Here is a 16,044-nt window from a genome sequence, read left to right on the forward strand (position 1 = left end):
GCCTGTCCAGCTCAATTTCCACTTTTTCACGCATCATATACGGTACCACCCATGCCTTGTGGTGGATGGGTCACGTACCGGGTGCCAAATGGATCTGCACTTTCACCCCGAAAAGCTTCCAATGCCTGGCTTGAACAACGGTGGAAACCTGCTCAGAACCTGGGCACATGTTGACAGACGAAAGCGCTCGGATGTCATCCCAGTTCCAGCATATTTTTCCCAGCCAGCTTCTGCCTAACAACGTGGGGTCATCCCCTGCTCCACCATAGGAGACTTTGACTTCTGCACTGCCAATTACAAGGATTAGTTCCTTGGTGTAAGTCCTTAGTTTGGTGTGAATGGGGCTGAGCGTGGGCCTGTGTGCCTTGTTGCCCCACAGCCTGTCAAGGGCCTTTTTACTCATTATGGACTGACTCGCACCCGTGTCCAGCTCCATAGATACTGGAATTCCGTTCAGTTCAACTTTCAACATTATTGGTGGACATTTCGTGGTGACTGTGTGTCCCCCGTACACTTTGGCCTCCTCGGTACGAGTCCCCAATTCAGCCTGATCCACAGTGGATCGATCTTCCTCTGCAACGTGGTGGTTTGCAGGGTTTGCAGCTCGCCTGCACATTCGCTGGAGGTGTCCCATTGTTCTACAACCCTTGCACGCATAGTGTTTGAAGCGGCATTGATGGGGCTGATGATCACCTCCGCAGCGCCAACAAGGTGTTAACTGCCTCACATTAACAATCGATGGTGGACTCTGGGTCATCTGAGGTCGTGCAGCAGCAGCCGGTGTGTACGTTCTGCCATGTATATTCTGCTCAAAAATGACGTTACTTTGTGCACATTACTGGCTGAAACTTCTTTATTCTGCAAAATCTGTTTGGTGTTATCGCTGGTGGACATAAATGCCTGGGCTATCGTTGTGGCTTTATTTAGATTCGGAGTTTCAACAGTCAACAGTTTGCGAAGGATTACCTCATGGCCAATGCCCAGTACAAAAAAGTCTCTCAGCATTTGTTCTTGGAATCCCTCAAATTCGCAATGTCCTGCGAGGCGCCTTAGTTCGGCGACATAGCTAGTCACTTCCTGGCTCTCCGATTGTTCACACGTGTAGAACAGATATCTCCATCAAAACGCTTTCCTTAGGATTTAGGTGCTCCCAGACCAGCGTACACAATTCTTCATAGGATTTGGCTGTTGGTTTTGTCGGAGCCAGGAGATTCTTCATGAGGCCATAGGTTGTTGCCCCACAGACAGTTAGGAGGATCACCCTTCGTTTGGCAGCGTTCTCGTCCCCTTCCAGCTTGTTGGCCACAAAGTATTGGTCGAGTCTCCACGAAGGCCTCCCAATCGTCCCTAGATTTAGGGAGCTCGGAGTTAAATTAAAAAGCAGGACCTCAAAAGCTAGTAATCTCAGGACTGCTACCAGTGCCACGTGCTAGTCAGAGTAGAAATAGCAGGATAGCTCAGATGAATACGTGGCTTGACGAATGGTGCAAGAGGGAGGGATTCAAATTCCTGGGACATTGGAACCAGTTTTGGGGGAGGTGGGACCAGTACAAACCGGACGGTCTGCACCTGGGCAGGACTGGAACAGATGTCCGAGGGGGAATGTTTGCTAGTGCTGTTGGGGAGGATTTAAACTAATAGGTTAGGGGGATGGGAACCTATGCATGGAGACAAAGGGAAGTAAAATGGGGGCAGAAGCAAAAGGTAGAAAGGAGAAAAGTAAAAGTGGAGGGCAGAAAAATCAAAGACAAAGATCAAAAAGGGGCACATTACAGCATAATTCTAAAAGGCCAAAGAGCATTAAAAAACAAGCGAGCAGCATTTGTAATAAGGTGGATGAATTAACTGCGCAGATAGCGGTAAACGGATATGATTGGGATTACGGAGACATGGTTCCAGGGTGACCAAGGCTGGGAACTCGACATTCAGGGGTATTCAACATTCAGGAAAGATAGACAGAAAGGAAATGGAGGTCGGGTAGAGTTGCTGGTTAAAGAGGAAATTAACGCAATATTAAGGAAGGACATTAGCTTGGATGATGTGGAATCTGTATGGGTAGAACTGCGGAACATCAAAGGGCAGAAAACACTAGTGGAAGTTGTGTACAGACCACCAAACAGTCATAGTGAGGTTGGGGATAGCATCAAACAGGAAATTAGGGATGCGGCAATAAAAGGTACAGCAGTTATCATGGGTGACTTTAATCTACATATAGATTGGGCTAATCAAACTGGTAGCAATACGGTGGAGGAGGATTTCCTGGACTGTATAAGTGATGGTTTTCTAGACCAATATGTCGAGGAACCAACTCGAGAGCGGGCCATCCTAGACTGGGTGATGTGTAATGAGAGGGGATTAATTTGAATCTTGTTGTGCGAGGTCCTCTTGGGGAAGAGTGACCATAATATGGTAGAATTCTTCATTAAGATGGAGTGACACAGTTAATACAGAGACTCGAGTCCTGAGCTTAAAGAAAGGTAATTTCGCTGGTATGAGTCGTGAATTTGCTAGGATAGACTGACGAATGATACTTAAAGGGTTGACGGTGGATAGGCAATGGCAAACATTTAAAGATCACATGGATGAACTTCAACAATTGTACATCCCTGCCTGGCGTAAAAATAAAACGGGAAAGGTGGCTCCAACCATGGCTTACAAAGGAAATTAGGATAGCATTGTATCTAAGGATGAGGCATATATATTGGCCAAAAAAAGCAGCAAATCTGAGGACTGGGAGAAATTTAGAATTCAGCAGAGGAGGGCAAAGGGTTTATTTAGGAGCGGGAAAATAGAATATGAGAGTAAGCTTGCAGGGAACATAAAAACTGACTGTAAAAGCTTCGACATAGAAACATAGAAACATAGAAAATAGGTGCAGGAGTAGGCCATTCGGCCCTTCTAGCCTGCACCGCCATTCAATGAGTTCATGGCTGAACATTCAACTTCAGTACCCCATTCCTGCTTTCTCGCCATACCCCTTGATCCCCCTAGCAGTAAGGACCTCATCTAACTCCTTTTTGAATATATTTAGTGAATTGGCCTCAACAACTTTCTGTGGTAGAGAATTCCACAGGTTCACCACTCTCTGGGTGAAGAAGTTCCTCCGCATCTCGGTCCTAAATGGCTTACCCCTTATTCTTAGACTGTGACCCCTGGTTCTGGACTTCCCCAACATTGGGAACATTCTTCCTGCATCTAACCTGTCTAACCCCGTCAGAATTTTATATGTTTCTATGAGGTCCCCTCTCATTCTTCTGAACTCCAGTGAATACAAGCCCAGTTGATCCAGTCTTTCTTGATAGGTCAGTCCCGCCATCCCGGGAATCAGTCTGGTGAACCTTCGTTGCACTCCCTCAATAGCAAGAATGTCCTTCCTCAGGTTAGGAGACCAAAACTGTACACAATACTCCAGGTGTGGCCTCACCAATGCCCTGTACAACTGTAGCAACACCTCCCTGCCCCTGTACTCAAATCCCCTTGCTATGAAGGCCAACATGCCATTTGCTTTCTTAACCGCCTGCTGCACCTGCATGCCAACCTTCAATGACTGATGTACCATGACACCCAGGTCTCTTTGCACCTCCCCTTTTCCTAATCTGTCACCATTCAGATAATAGTCTGTCTCTCTGTTTTTACCACCAAAGTGGATAACCTCACATTTATCCACATTATACTTCATCTGCCATGCATTTGCCCACTCACCTAACCTATCCAAGTCACTCTGCAGCCTAATAGCATCCTCCTCGCAGCTCACACTGCCACCCAACTTAGTGTCATCCGCAAATTTGGAGATACTGCATTTAATCCCCTCGTCTAAATCATTAATGTACAGTGTAAACAGCTGGGGCCCCAGCACAGAACCTTGCGGTACCCCACTAGTCGACAGATACATGAAGAGAAAAAGATTAGTGAAAACAAATGTAGGACCCTTACAGTCAGAATCAGGTGAAGTCATAATGGGGAACAAAGAAATGGCAGATCAATTGAACAAATATTTAGGTTCTGTATTCACTAAGGAAGACACAAATAACCTTCCGGAAATACTAGGAGAACCGAGGGTCTAGCGAGAAGGAGGAACTAAAGGAAATCCTTATTAGTCAGCAAATTGTGTTAGGGAAATTGATGGGATTGAAGGCCGATAAATCCCCAGGGCCTGATAGTCTGCATCCCAGAGTACTTAAGGAAGTGGCCCTTGAAATAGTGGATGCATTGGTGATCATTTTCCAACAGTCTATCGACTCTGGATCAGTTTCTATGGATTGGAGGGTAGCTAATGTAACACCACTTTTTAAAAAAGGAGGGAGAGCGAAAACAGGGAATTATAGACCGGTCAGCCTGACATCGGTGGTGGGGAAAATGTTGGAATCAATTATTAAAGATGTAATAGCAGCGCATTTGGAAAGCAGTGACAGGATCGATCCAAGTCAGCATGGATTTATGAAAGGGAAATCATGCTTGACAAATTTTCTGGATTTTTTTGAGGATGTAACTAGTAAAGTGGACATGGGGGTGCCAGTGGATGTGGTGTATTTAGACTTTCAAAAGGCTTTTGACAAGGTCCCAAATAAGTGTGCAAAATTAAAGCATATGGTATTGGGGGTAATGTATTGCCGTGGATAGAGAACTGGTTGGCAGACAGGAAGCAGAGAGTCGGGATTAACGGGTCCTTTTCAGAATGGCAGGCAGTGACTAGTGGGATGCCGCAAGGTTCAGTGCTGGGACCCCAGCTATTTACAATATACATTAATGATTTAGACGAAGGAATTGAATGTTATATCTTCAAGTTTGCAGATGACACTAAGCTGGGTGGCGGTGTGAGCTGTGAGGAGGATGCTAAGAGGCTGCAGGGTGACTTGGGCAGGTTAGGTGAGTGGGCAACTACATGGCAGATGCAGTATAATATGGATAAATGTGAGGTTATCCACTTTGGTGGTAAAAACAGGAGGGCTGATTATTATCTGAATGGTGACAGATTGGTAAAGGGGGAGGTGCATCGAGACCTGGGTGTCATGGTACATCAGTCATTGAAGGTTGGCATGCAGGTACAGCAGGCGGTGAAGGCGGCAAATGGCATGTTGGCCTTCATAGCGAGAGGATTCGAATATAGGAGCAGGGAGGTCTTACTACAGTTGGACAGGGCCTTGGTAAGGCCACAACTTGAATATTGTGTACAGTTTTGGTCTCCACATCTGAGGAAGGACATTCTTGCTATTGAGGAATTGCAGCGATAGTTCACCAGACTGATTCCCGGGATGACAGGACTGACATATGAAGAAAGATTGGATCGACTAGGCTTGTATTCAATGGAATTTAGAAAAATGAGAGGGGATATCATAGAAACATATAAAATTCTGACGGGATTGGACAGGTTAGATGCAGGAAGAACGGTCCCGATGTTGGGGAAGTCCAGAACCAGAGGTCACAGTCTAAGGATAAGGGGGTAAGCCATTTAGGACCGAGATGAGAAGAAACTTCTTCACTCAAAGACTTGTGGGCATGTGGAATTCTCTACCACAGAAAGTTGTTGGGGCCAGTTCATTAGATATATTCAAAAGGGAGATGTGGCCCTCACAGCTAAAGGGACCAAGGAGTATGGAGAGAAAGCAGGAATGGGGTACTGAAGTTGCATGATCAGCCATGATCATATTGAATGGTGGTGTAGGCTCGAAGGGCCGAATGGCCTACTCCTGCACCTATTTTCTATGTTTCTATGTCCCCTTCTGAGAACTTCTCCAGGGTACCAACTGTTCTTTGCATTTTCGCGCGGTTGTTCATTACTTCGTCGCCAATTGATATGTTCATAATAAGGGATGAAACTGAGTACTGTGTACAATGAGCAAGTGGGACCTTAGCTCCTTTAATAAGACTCGAGAGTGCAGGTACCTCGTGGGTGGCCTGCTTATATACCGTGCTCCCAAGAGATGCTGGGATCCCTTGGGACTCCAACAGGTAAGCCCTCTGGTGATAGTGTAATACAGGTTGCAAGAGGTTAAATACATAACAGAGACCTTACTGAGTTAGTGCAGATCCCTGGAGTACAGCCAAGGTAATAAATGGGAATCATTGGTTAACACAGACAAACATTTGTTTTCGTGGTGTTGGTTGAGGGATAAATGTTGGCCAGGAGATCGGGGAGAACTCCCCTGCTCCTCTTCAAAATAGTGCCATGGAAAGCGTAACGTCTCAGTGCAGCAGTTCAGCAATCCTTCAATACCGTACTGAAAAGCACAGCCCAGGTTACGTGCTCAAGTCTCTGGAGTGGCAAGAGTGCTGCCACTGAGCCAAGCCGACACAAGGTGAGTGAGCCCATGAGTCTAGAATGTTCTCTTTCTGTGCTGTAAAATTCTGGAACTGTACAAACGACACTACCTCCACCACATACCTGTAGTGAATGGCTGCAAGATAACCTCTGCAAACATTTTCAAGGGGTGAGGTGTCCTGGGCAGGTGGGGTGGGGGGGGGGGGGCGGGGGGCGAGGGTGCAGAACAGCTTGCCATCCTGATTGAGCTCAGGCGTCGAGTTCTTTCTGGTCAGTGGCTCATCGGCCACAGAAGCAGCTCCCCTTGCCACCCCTCGAGGCCAGACACCTATAATCACGCCCTGCCTTGCATTACCAGTCTGTTGGGACAAATAAGCTGGAGATGTGAGGGGGATGGACTCCCACCAACCTGGTTATCACGTGATAATAGTAAATCTTTCCATCAGGATCCCGGGCGGTCTTCCAGTTGGAGGGGAGGACGATGCTCTTTGGTTTTGGAGGTGAAGGAGGCGGCAAATCGAGAAGGTTATTGACGACAATCAGTTCCTGCTGGAGATTACAGATACAGTAGTCATTAAAAAAAAGAGCGACAATCAAACAACAACCCGTGTTGCATCGAAACTGTAAATACCTGAAGAAACACAAGGAAAGTTAAGGTGGAGTGCTTCCTGCCCACATGGTTGAAAGAGCTTACTCTGTAAGTGGCTGAGCCAATATAGACCAAGAGGCCCCAGGTACATTGGTTGAGCTGGGATCGTGGTGCCATCGTTGCTCCATGTATGGGAGTGGGGAAAATCAGCAAGGGTTCCCGCTTGTGATTCTGACAAGTGACTCCCCGCTGGAAAGCGCTTGCGTGTGTGCGTCCTATGGGAATCCTGACAACATTTGCTGCCAAGGACTCACACACAAAGAACGGCAACTTGGGCAAAGTACCGCAGAGTGCCCGGTTTGTCGAATCTCAGCCATGAGCCACGTCTTCAGCAGATTTGGGGAGGGAGGGAAAAGGGAGGCAAAGAAAGATCATTTGGGCTGTCAAAATCCTTCAGCTCTCTAAAGTACAATAAAATACAAGACAATAAAACAAGGTTATTATTTATTAATTCTTAGGATGGCATGGGTGGTATTTATTACCCATCCCTAGTTACCCCAAGAGGATGGTGTTGGGCCTTCTCCTTGGAGCGTTTTGATACAACTGATTGGCTTGCCATGTCACTTCAGAGGGTGGATAAGAGTCAACCACAATGTGGGACTGGAGTCACATATAAGGCCAGACCAGACAAGGGTGGCAGTGTTCCCTCCCTAGAGGATACTAGTGAACCAGTTGGGGTTTTCAATGACAATCAGACAGCTTCATTGTTACTTTTGCTGATACCAGCTTTAAAAATCTGGAAATAAAAAGCTGCTGTCAAATTCTCAAACTGCCCTGGTGGGATTTGAACTCCTGTTCTCTGGATTACTGGATCAGTCACATATCTGCTCCGCCACCATACCCTGACATGCGCAGAATCGCTACAGCTGCGCTCAAGACCAACCTGCTCAGAACCACTGAAGCTTCCAACATTGTCCCAGACAAACAGGGCAGCATTGCATGTGTTACAAAGGCAGGGAACAGTACCTGGCAAGTGCTGCCATTTCCTGCCTCCTGAGACAGGCTGGCTAAAGTAAATGTCTGTTACCTGCCACGGGCATTGCCGTTCCACCCCAAATTCTGGTGATCAATATGGTTTACATGTTGTTGGCTCGTGGAGTCTTTCCCCCAGAATCATGGACTGCCCACAGCCAGAAGCCGGGGACATTTAAACTGTTTAAAGTCATTTAAACTGCTTCAAAGTCAAGCAGCTGCACATCCGTAAGCCTTGTACAAGTGAAGTCATTAAAGTGTAGCCTCCAGGAATGAAGCCCAGGTAATGGGAGCCAGGCCTTGGAGTAAATAGGAACCAGATAAATGTCAATAAATGGGAATTAGACCCAGGCAATGGGAGTAAATGGGAATTGGACCCAGGCAATGGGAGTAAATGGGAATGGAACTCAGGCAATGAGAGCCAGGCAATGGGATTAAATGGGAAGAGGGCCAAGATAATGGAGGTGAATGGAAATGGAGCCCAAGCAATGGGAGTAAATGGCAGACACTGTCTGTTGGGATGTGGTTGGTGTTGAAGTGAAGCAAGCTTTAGTAAAACTCTTGCACAGTAAATGAACAAAGCAATGGCAGCAATCGAGGTAGGACAGGGCGATCCCAAGGTTTGAACATTTACGTTTTAATTGCCACCTTCCTCTCTAGTCGTTCTCCCTCCTGAATCTAGGCATTTCCCACTTCCCCCAACAGACCACAGGAACTCCAGACCCCTTTTGTAATATGGCCAGGTGCTGGGTGTAGTGATTAAACTCGTATTTTGTTCCGAGGGAGTATGAGGAGAGGAATGGATATTGAAATTTCCCAATGTCCAACAGACACTCAAGGTTGCTTGTTTATAGCTCCCAATAAATACTTCAAGGAGCGAGGAAGGGAAAAATAACAGCAACAGGAAACTGCATTTATTTGGGACAATGTGGAGTGTGTTAAATGTTGACAAGCTATTCGTAAGTGCGAAGCATCACAGCCAAGCTGAATGTCTTCTCGTGTGCACTTCCAACCAGAGCCGTAGAGAAGATGTTTCCACTTGTGGGGGAGACTAAAACCAAGGACTATAAATGTAAGACCAATAAATCCAATTGGGAATTCAAGAGCAGTATCTTCACCCAGAGAGTGGAACTCGCTACCACAAGTAGTTAAACAGTAGCTAAACACACGAGGGAGAAAGGAATAGATGGCTGTGCTGATGGTTTTGATGAAGAGGGGTGGGAAGAGGCTCGTATAGAACCAAACACCGGCATCGACCAGTTGGGCTGAATGGCCGGTTTCTGAGTTCTACATTATGTAATTCCATGCAAGAACAGTGGACACTGATCAGGGACTGGACTGCAGTTATTTATTTTCCCGGCCTAGCCCAGGTCTCCCGGCCTAGCCCAGATCGCTGAAGCTAACTGTAGCAGCCATACGACTGACCCAGCTCAGCCAGTGTGGGACTCGGAGATTCGGGACAGTGGAATGCCAGGAACTGCCAGCAGGAGGCTTATTTCTTTCTATTTTTAAAAATAGCTCATTTATAGCTTGAGAATAGAGGGTCAGTGTCCATATTAAAACCAGAAAGAAATACATTCCTGCACTTTTTTAGATTACACTTTGTGATGTTCAGTTCTGATGAAGAATCTGACACTCAAACATTACTCATGTCTTTTCGCGTTCAGGTACAGACGGACAGGCTCTGTATTTGCAGTGTTTGTCGATTTTATTTCGGAGTTCTAGTTTGTGCAGGGTTTTTTCTGCTTGGTGGAAGATCCCGCGGATCGAAGTTCTCCCCAAGTCCGGCTGACAATCCTCCCCAAATTAACACTTCAAAACAGATTTGAATCTCGTGTACAATGCTCCCGTTAATTTTTTTTTGGGTGCACGGCCTCTTTATAAAGGGCTGCCGACCCATTCAGAATACTGCGCATGCACGATTTCTCCGCATTGAAAAACCCGAGAGCCGGCTGCTGGGGGGGGGGGGGGGGGAGGGGGGCATCAGAGAACTGCACGGCCGCCTGGCTTAAAGAGAACATGGCTTGTGCGCATGCGTACGCGTGTGTCTGTGTATACGGGTATGTGTGGACATGTTGTGTACAGGCGTGTGCATATATGTATGTCGGTGTGCATGGGGCTGCCGTGTGTGTGTACATATGCGTGCATGTGTAGTCACGACCGACAGCCTGTGTACATACATGTCAGTGCCTACATTACAGACACAGTACCAAAAATGGGACTGAGTTTGTTGATGTAGTTGTTTTTGTATCTTCGCACTCAGGATTCGCAGGCTGATTAACTGTCTTGACAGGCCATGATATGAATTCTCCTTCCATGACTATAACCATCCTTATACCAGCCCATAGGGTGGCTAGTCCTATATAGCGGGAGGGTTTTATGTGCTCCCACAACCCACACGAATATCCCACTGAATGTCAACCCAGAAATTCAGATCCGGAGTTCCTGTCTCTTCACGCTGCAATTGTCTGGAGCGGGAATCAAACCCTGCACCTTTTGCATCAGAGGCGGGAATGTTACCACTCAGCCAAAGACTCACGCTGGCCATATTGCGTAGTGCTTTCAAACATCTTGATGCAGCGATAAGCGGTGTATAAAAACGCAAGTTATGAATTTAATTCAAGCCTTGCACTACTCTGCAATACCTGTGTGGGGGACGGGGACGGGGGGCGGGGGGGGGGGGGGGGAGGGGGAGTGAAATGCGGGGGGGGGGGGGAAGGGGGAGTGAAGGGCGGGGGGGGGGGGGTTAGAAGCATGGGGGGGGGGGTGAAGAACGATGCCACGATGAGACCAATTGGCACAGGAGGTACCTGCTGTACAGTCTGCGGTTGCCCGGGTTGCTGGTAGGACGGGGCCGATGATGTCACGAGCATTCCCGCTGCCGGTTGTGCAACAGCGCCTTGTGGGTGAGCCAGGAAACACTGCTGCCCCTGCACACATTCAGGACTCGACTGAGCGTAACTCTGCAATGAGCAAAGACATAAAGACAGAGGGGGACAGAAAGAGAGAGAGACACACACACACACACACACACACAGACAGAGGCAATTGAAAGAAAGACTGCCCCCCACCCCCACGATGTCAACGCGAGATTGATGAATACAAAAGGAAAGGACTGTACCTGGACGATTTGCTGCGTAGCTTGTCCGTAAGGAGATGATATGCTGTAAACGGGCTGGCACGGCTGGCCCTGGTAATAAATCGGTGTCTGGGTCTGCCCGCTGGCATACTGCTGGTGCACCGCCAGTGTCTGCTGGTTGGGATCCCACACCCCGTAGCTCTGCCCCGTCGCTTGAGCGCCCGGCACTTGTATCACTGCCACGCTCGGGTCCTGGGGAATGACGCCGGGGGCCTGAGCCAGGTACTGCTGGCCCTGGACATCCACCTGGGGCGACAGGTGCTGGACCGCGGGGTGCCCCGCCGGCATCGACTCCGCCAACAGCGGCTGCGGGTGCTCGTAGCCCATCTGCGGTTGGCACAAGGGCTCTACGTTCGGTGTCGGGAGCAGCACTTTGCCAGCATTGGGGTTGACCGGGTCAACGTAAGTCTGCAGAGGGTAGCCCGGGGGGTAACTGGCAAAGGTCTGGTGAGAGTTGGTGTAGGTTCCAGTGTCGTAAGGCACCTGCGAGCTAACACAAATCGGTTGGATCTGCTGCTGCTGCTGCTGCTGATGTACCAGGTACAGACTCTGTTTCTGGGCCTCCCTCTGTGCCACCTCTTGCTCAAACAGCTTCCTCCGCTCCTCGGTGGATAGTTTGCTCCTGGTTTTCTTCTTCTTGGCTGGCGTTGCTCCGTCGTACCTTTTCAAAACAAAAAAAGCAACGTTACAAAGTTGAGCATACTTTAAAATTATCCCCCCCCCCCCCCCCCAAAATCTTCTTCGCAGCAAAGGCTGAGGTAGGAGTTTCTTTGAAACCAGACCCGCCTCATCACCTCAGAAATTTGACCATGGGCTTCCCGTACAAAATCGCAGGATGTGGGCACCCATCCCTAGTGATTGTTTTCACAACTGAGTGGCTTGCGAGGACACTTCAGAGGGCATTACAGGGAACGTTGGCATAGTGGTTATGTTACTGGACTAGTAACCCAGGCCTGGACTAATGATCCAGAGACGTGAGTTCAAATCCCACCATGGCAGCTGGGGAATTTAAATTCAGATAATTAAATAAATCTAGAATCAAAAGCTAGGGACCATGAAGCTACCGGATTGTTGTTAAAAAAAAACCATCTAGTTCACTAATGCCTTTAGGGAAGGAAATCTGCCGTCCTTACCTGGTCTGGCCTACATGTGACTCCATGCCCACGGCAATGTGGCTGACTCTTAACTGCCCTCTGCAATGGCCTAGCAAGCCACTCAGTTATCAAGAAGGTGGCTCACCACCACCATCTCAAGGGGCAATAAATGCTGGCTTTGCCAGTAGTGCCCACATCCTCTGCATGAATAAAAAACAAATTTACTCCAGCCCTACAAACCTGCGAGAACTCTGCATTCCTCCAACTCAGGCCTCTTGTGTATCCTCCATTTCCTTCACCCCACTATTGCCGACCGTGCGCGCGCCCCCCCCCACCCCCTAGACCCCAAGGTCTGGAGTTGCCTCCCTCATCTAATTTTATACACTCCTTCACCTCTTCGACCCAGCTCTCCGAATGTCTCCTCCTCTAGCTTGGTGTCAATATTTGTCTGATTACGCTTCTGTGAAGCATCTTGGGATGTTTTACTATGGTATGGGCATTACATAAATGCAAGTTGTTGCTGTAATATGGGACTGGAGTCACATGCAAGTCCAGATCAGGTAGGGATGGTAGGTTCCTTTCCCTGAAGGACATCAGTAAAATCAGTTGGGTTTTTACAACAATCCAGCAACTTTCGTGATCATTTGTACTGGCCCACAAATTTACTGGATTTATTGAATTCAGTTTTACAAGCGTAATAGTATCTACAGAATTCACTACAGCAAGTCACCAAACAGAGAGTTGGGTTAAATGGGTCATTTTCCGGTTGGCAAACGGTGATTAATGGGGATCAGTGCTGGGGCCTCAACTACTTACAATCTATATTAATGACTGGAATGAAGGGACCGAGTGTAATGTAGCCAAGTTTGCTGATGATACAAAGATGGGTGGGAAAGCAAATTGTGAGGACACACAGAAATCTGCAAAGGGATATAGACAGGCTAAGAGAGAGGGCAAAAATTTGGCAGATGGAGTACATTGTGGGAAAATGTGAGGTTATCCACTTTGGCAGAGAAAATAGAAAAGCAAATTACTATTTAAAAAGAGAGAAAATTTGCAAAGTGCTGCAGTACAGAGGGACCTGGGGGGTCCTTGTGCATGAAACACAAAAAGTTAGTATGCAAGTACAGCAAGTAATCAGGAAGGCAAATGGAATCTTGGTCTTTATTGCAAGGGGGATGGTGTATAAAAGCAGAGAAGTCCTGCTACAACTGTAAAGGGTATTGGTGAGGCCACACCTGGAGTACTGCGTACAGTTTTGGTCTCCATATTTAAGGGAGGATATACTTGCATTGGAAGCAGTTCAGAGAAGGTTCACTGGGTTGATTCCAGAGATGAGGGGTGACCTTATGAAGATAGGTTGAGTAGGTTGGGCCTGTACTCATTGGAGTTCAGAAGGATGAGAGGTGATCTTGAGCGATAAGGGAATAAAGGGTTATGGGGAGTGGACAGGGAACTGGAGCTGAGTCCATGATCAGATCAGCCAGGATAGTGAATGGCGGAGCAGGCTCGAGGGGCCAAATGGCCTACTCCTGTTGCTATTTCTTATGTTCTTATTAACCTGAGGCAGTGCTGCACTGTCGGAGGTGTCATCTTTCAGATGAGACGTTAAACCGAGGCCCCTCCTGCCCTCTTTGGTGGCGTAAAAGATCCCATCATGATATTCGAAGTGGAGCAGGGAGCTCTCCCCAGTGTCTTGGCCAATATTTTTCCCTCAACCAACATCACCAAAAATGATGAACTTGTCATTAGCTCATTGCTGCTTCTGGGATCTTGTTGTGTGCAAATTGAGTGCCATGATGCCTATGTTACAACAGTGACCATTTTTCAAAAATACTTGGTCGCTTTGGGACATCCGGAGGTCATGAAAGGCACTATATATAAATACAAGTCTTTATGGTGTACATTATCTCGTCCCTTTAGAATTCGACAAAACAGTAATCATACCAGCATGTATGACGAGGACAGTGTGACCCCATGACCAAACAGTCACAGTCGAAGGCTGAAGGAGGGCCACACAGAAGGACTTCCCAGCACCCACAACACCTTCAGAGTGAAGGGAGAGGAACAGAAAAGAAGCTTGCCTTTCATCTGGAACGGATCTTTTCAGACTGTCTCTCTCGTAGGCCGAAGGGGGCGGCGAGGTGGTCGGTTTGCGTTTCTTGCGATCTTTGCTCAGCGACTTGTCGCCATCCTTCTCTTTGCCCAGGTTCACTGGAGTCTTCGGAGCCTGCGAAACATCCTTCTGCGACGCTCCATCCCTGCCACGCTCTGGAACATAAGGCACACGGGCAAACCTTCAGGAGCTCTCCGTGAGAAGAACCTTCAACTGGGATTAAAGCATCAAAGGCAACAGGCAAAATGACACAGAACCAACCTTTGGTCTGATTTTGTTCCCATTTCCCTCTTAAAATAAAACACGACTTAAATGAAACCCATTGGCTTCCCAGGCTGAAAAGCAGGCCAACTCTGAGGGAGCAGGTTCCCTCGTCAGCTCCGACAGAGTCTCCATCCCAAGAACAATTTGTCTCCCTCCTCCACCCAGTGCCGACACACCCACCCCACACTGTCAGCAACCTCTGCTGCAAGAATATAATTAAATGATAAACAAGGTAATCCCTCCCCTTGCCTCTGGGCTGTCAAAGGATCTGGGACAGGAACAGATGTGATAGTGAGCCAGATTCAATGTCTCTTAACTGCTGTTTGCAAGTGGAGAAAGGCACTCAGTTGTATTAAACAAAGCCGCCACCTTCTCAGTACACCCAGGGATGGGCAATCAATGATTCACCCACAATCCTCGAATCGAAGATACAAAAAAAAGTGAGTTTAAAAGAACTGGAACCTGTGAGGTTGGATTAAAATCTCAACACGTACTTTTATTTTCGTATCTAGCATATTTTCCATGAGATTTTTTTGTTTGAAAGGCAGGATTACAGTAAGCTCCAAAATGCTAGAAAATATTTAAAGTTTTTTGCCCAGAGGGCCTTTTGCCAAGTCTTCCAAAAACCATTTAAATTGCAGTACTCCCCAGCCCTTGGCCTTCCATTCTTAACATTTCCTCTGTTGATTTGCTCAACCACTCAGTCACCCCCCCCCCCCCATGATGCATTTCTCCCAACAAAGCCTTCACTGTCTCCCATACCGATTATTCCTTCTGGTACAGTGTTGCCTCAAGTCCAAGGATTTCAAAGCTGAGTGTTCCTGGCACACAACTGGCTTAGTCTCGACCACCTCTGCCAAACCTGCGAGGGGCTCATGGATCTCTTAGTCACCGTGAAAGAGATCATCCATTTAGCCGGCTCTGCTCCTTTCCGTTACCATCAAACCTCCCCCCCGCATCCCAAAACCCTCGTCGCACTTTAGCTTCTCCCCATCTGCCATCTCCCAGCAGATCACTTCCATGAGACCCGCCTCCTGCTCCCTCAATCCCATTCAACTCCTGACCACACAACTTTCCTTCCTATGCCAGCTGACGTTGTAAATGGCTCCCTCTAATCAGGCACTGTTTCTGTTCCTTTCAAAACTATCATTGTACCCTCCTCAAAATCTCACTCTCGAACCCTCAGCTCTTTGTCCGATCTTCAACCTCACTTTCCTCTCCAAGATCCTTGAGCATGTTGTTGCCTCCCAATTCTGTGCCCATCTCTTCCACAAACCTTTTATTTGAATTCCTCCAATCAGGTGTCCACTCAGCACACAGCAACAAAGCACCCAAAGTCACGAACAATGTTCTCCGTGACTGTAATCGTGGTGCATTAACCCCACCGTCCTCCTCGACCTCTCTCTGCAGCCTTTGACATGGCCAACAACACCATTCTCTTCCAGTGCCTTTCCTCCACTGTCCAGTTCAATGGGTCTGTCATTGTTTGGTTCCACTCTAAACTACCAGACTGTAGTCAATGCAGCTCCAGCAATAGCTTCCCTTCACACT

The 16,044-nt window shown here is 47.7% G+C and overlaps 1 protein-coding gene across 1 annotated transcript in view; it reads right to left on the reverse strand.

Annotated features, from left to right (window-relative positions):
• setd2 (SET domain containing 2, histone lysine methyltransferase) overlaps positions 1-16,044 on the reverse strand; it is a 232,785-nt gene that overhangs the window by 119,808 nt on the left and 96,933 nt on the right. Inside the window, exons 15-18 of the mRNA XM_070887830.1 lie at positions 14,198-14,384; positions 11,002-11,680; positions 10,691-10,843; positions 6,669-6,808 (exon numbers count right to left, since the gene is read on the reverse strand). Coding sequence (XP_070743931.1) covers positions 6,669-6,808; positions 10,691-10,843; positions 11,002-11,680; positions 14,198-14,384 — 1,159 coding nt within the window. The remainder of the gene's footprint in view (positions 1-6,668; positions 6,809-10,690; positions 10,844-11,001; positions 11,681-14,197; positions 14,385-16,044) is intronic.

The sequence above is a fragment of the Pristiophorus japonicus genome, chromosome 1 (genome assembly GCF_044704955.1).
Source record: "Pristiophorus japonicus isolate sPriJap1 chromosome 1, sPriJap1.hap1, whole genome shotgun sequence".
NCBI classification, from domain to species: Eukaryota; Metazoa; Chordata; class Chondrichthyes; family Pristiophoridae; genus Pristiophorus; species Pristiophorus japonicus.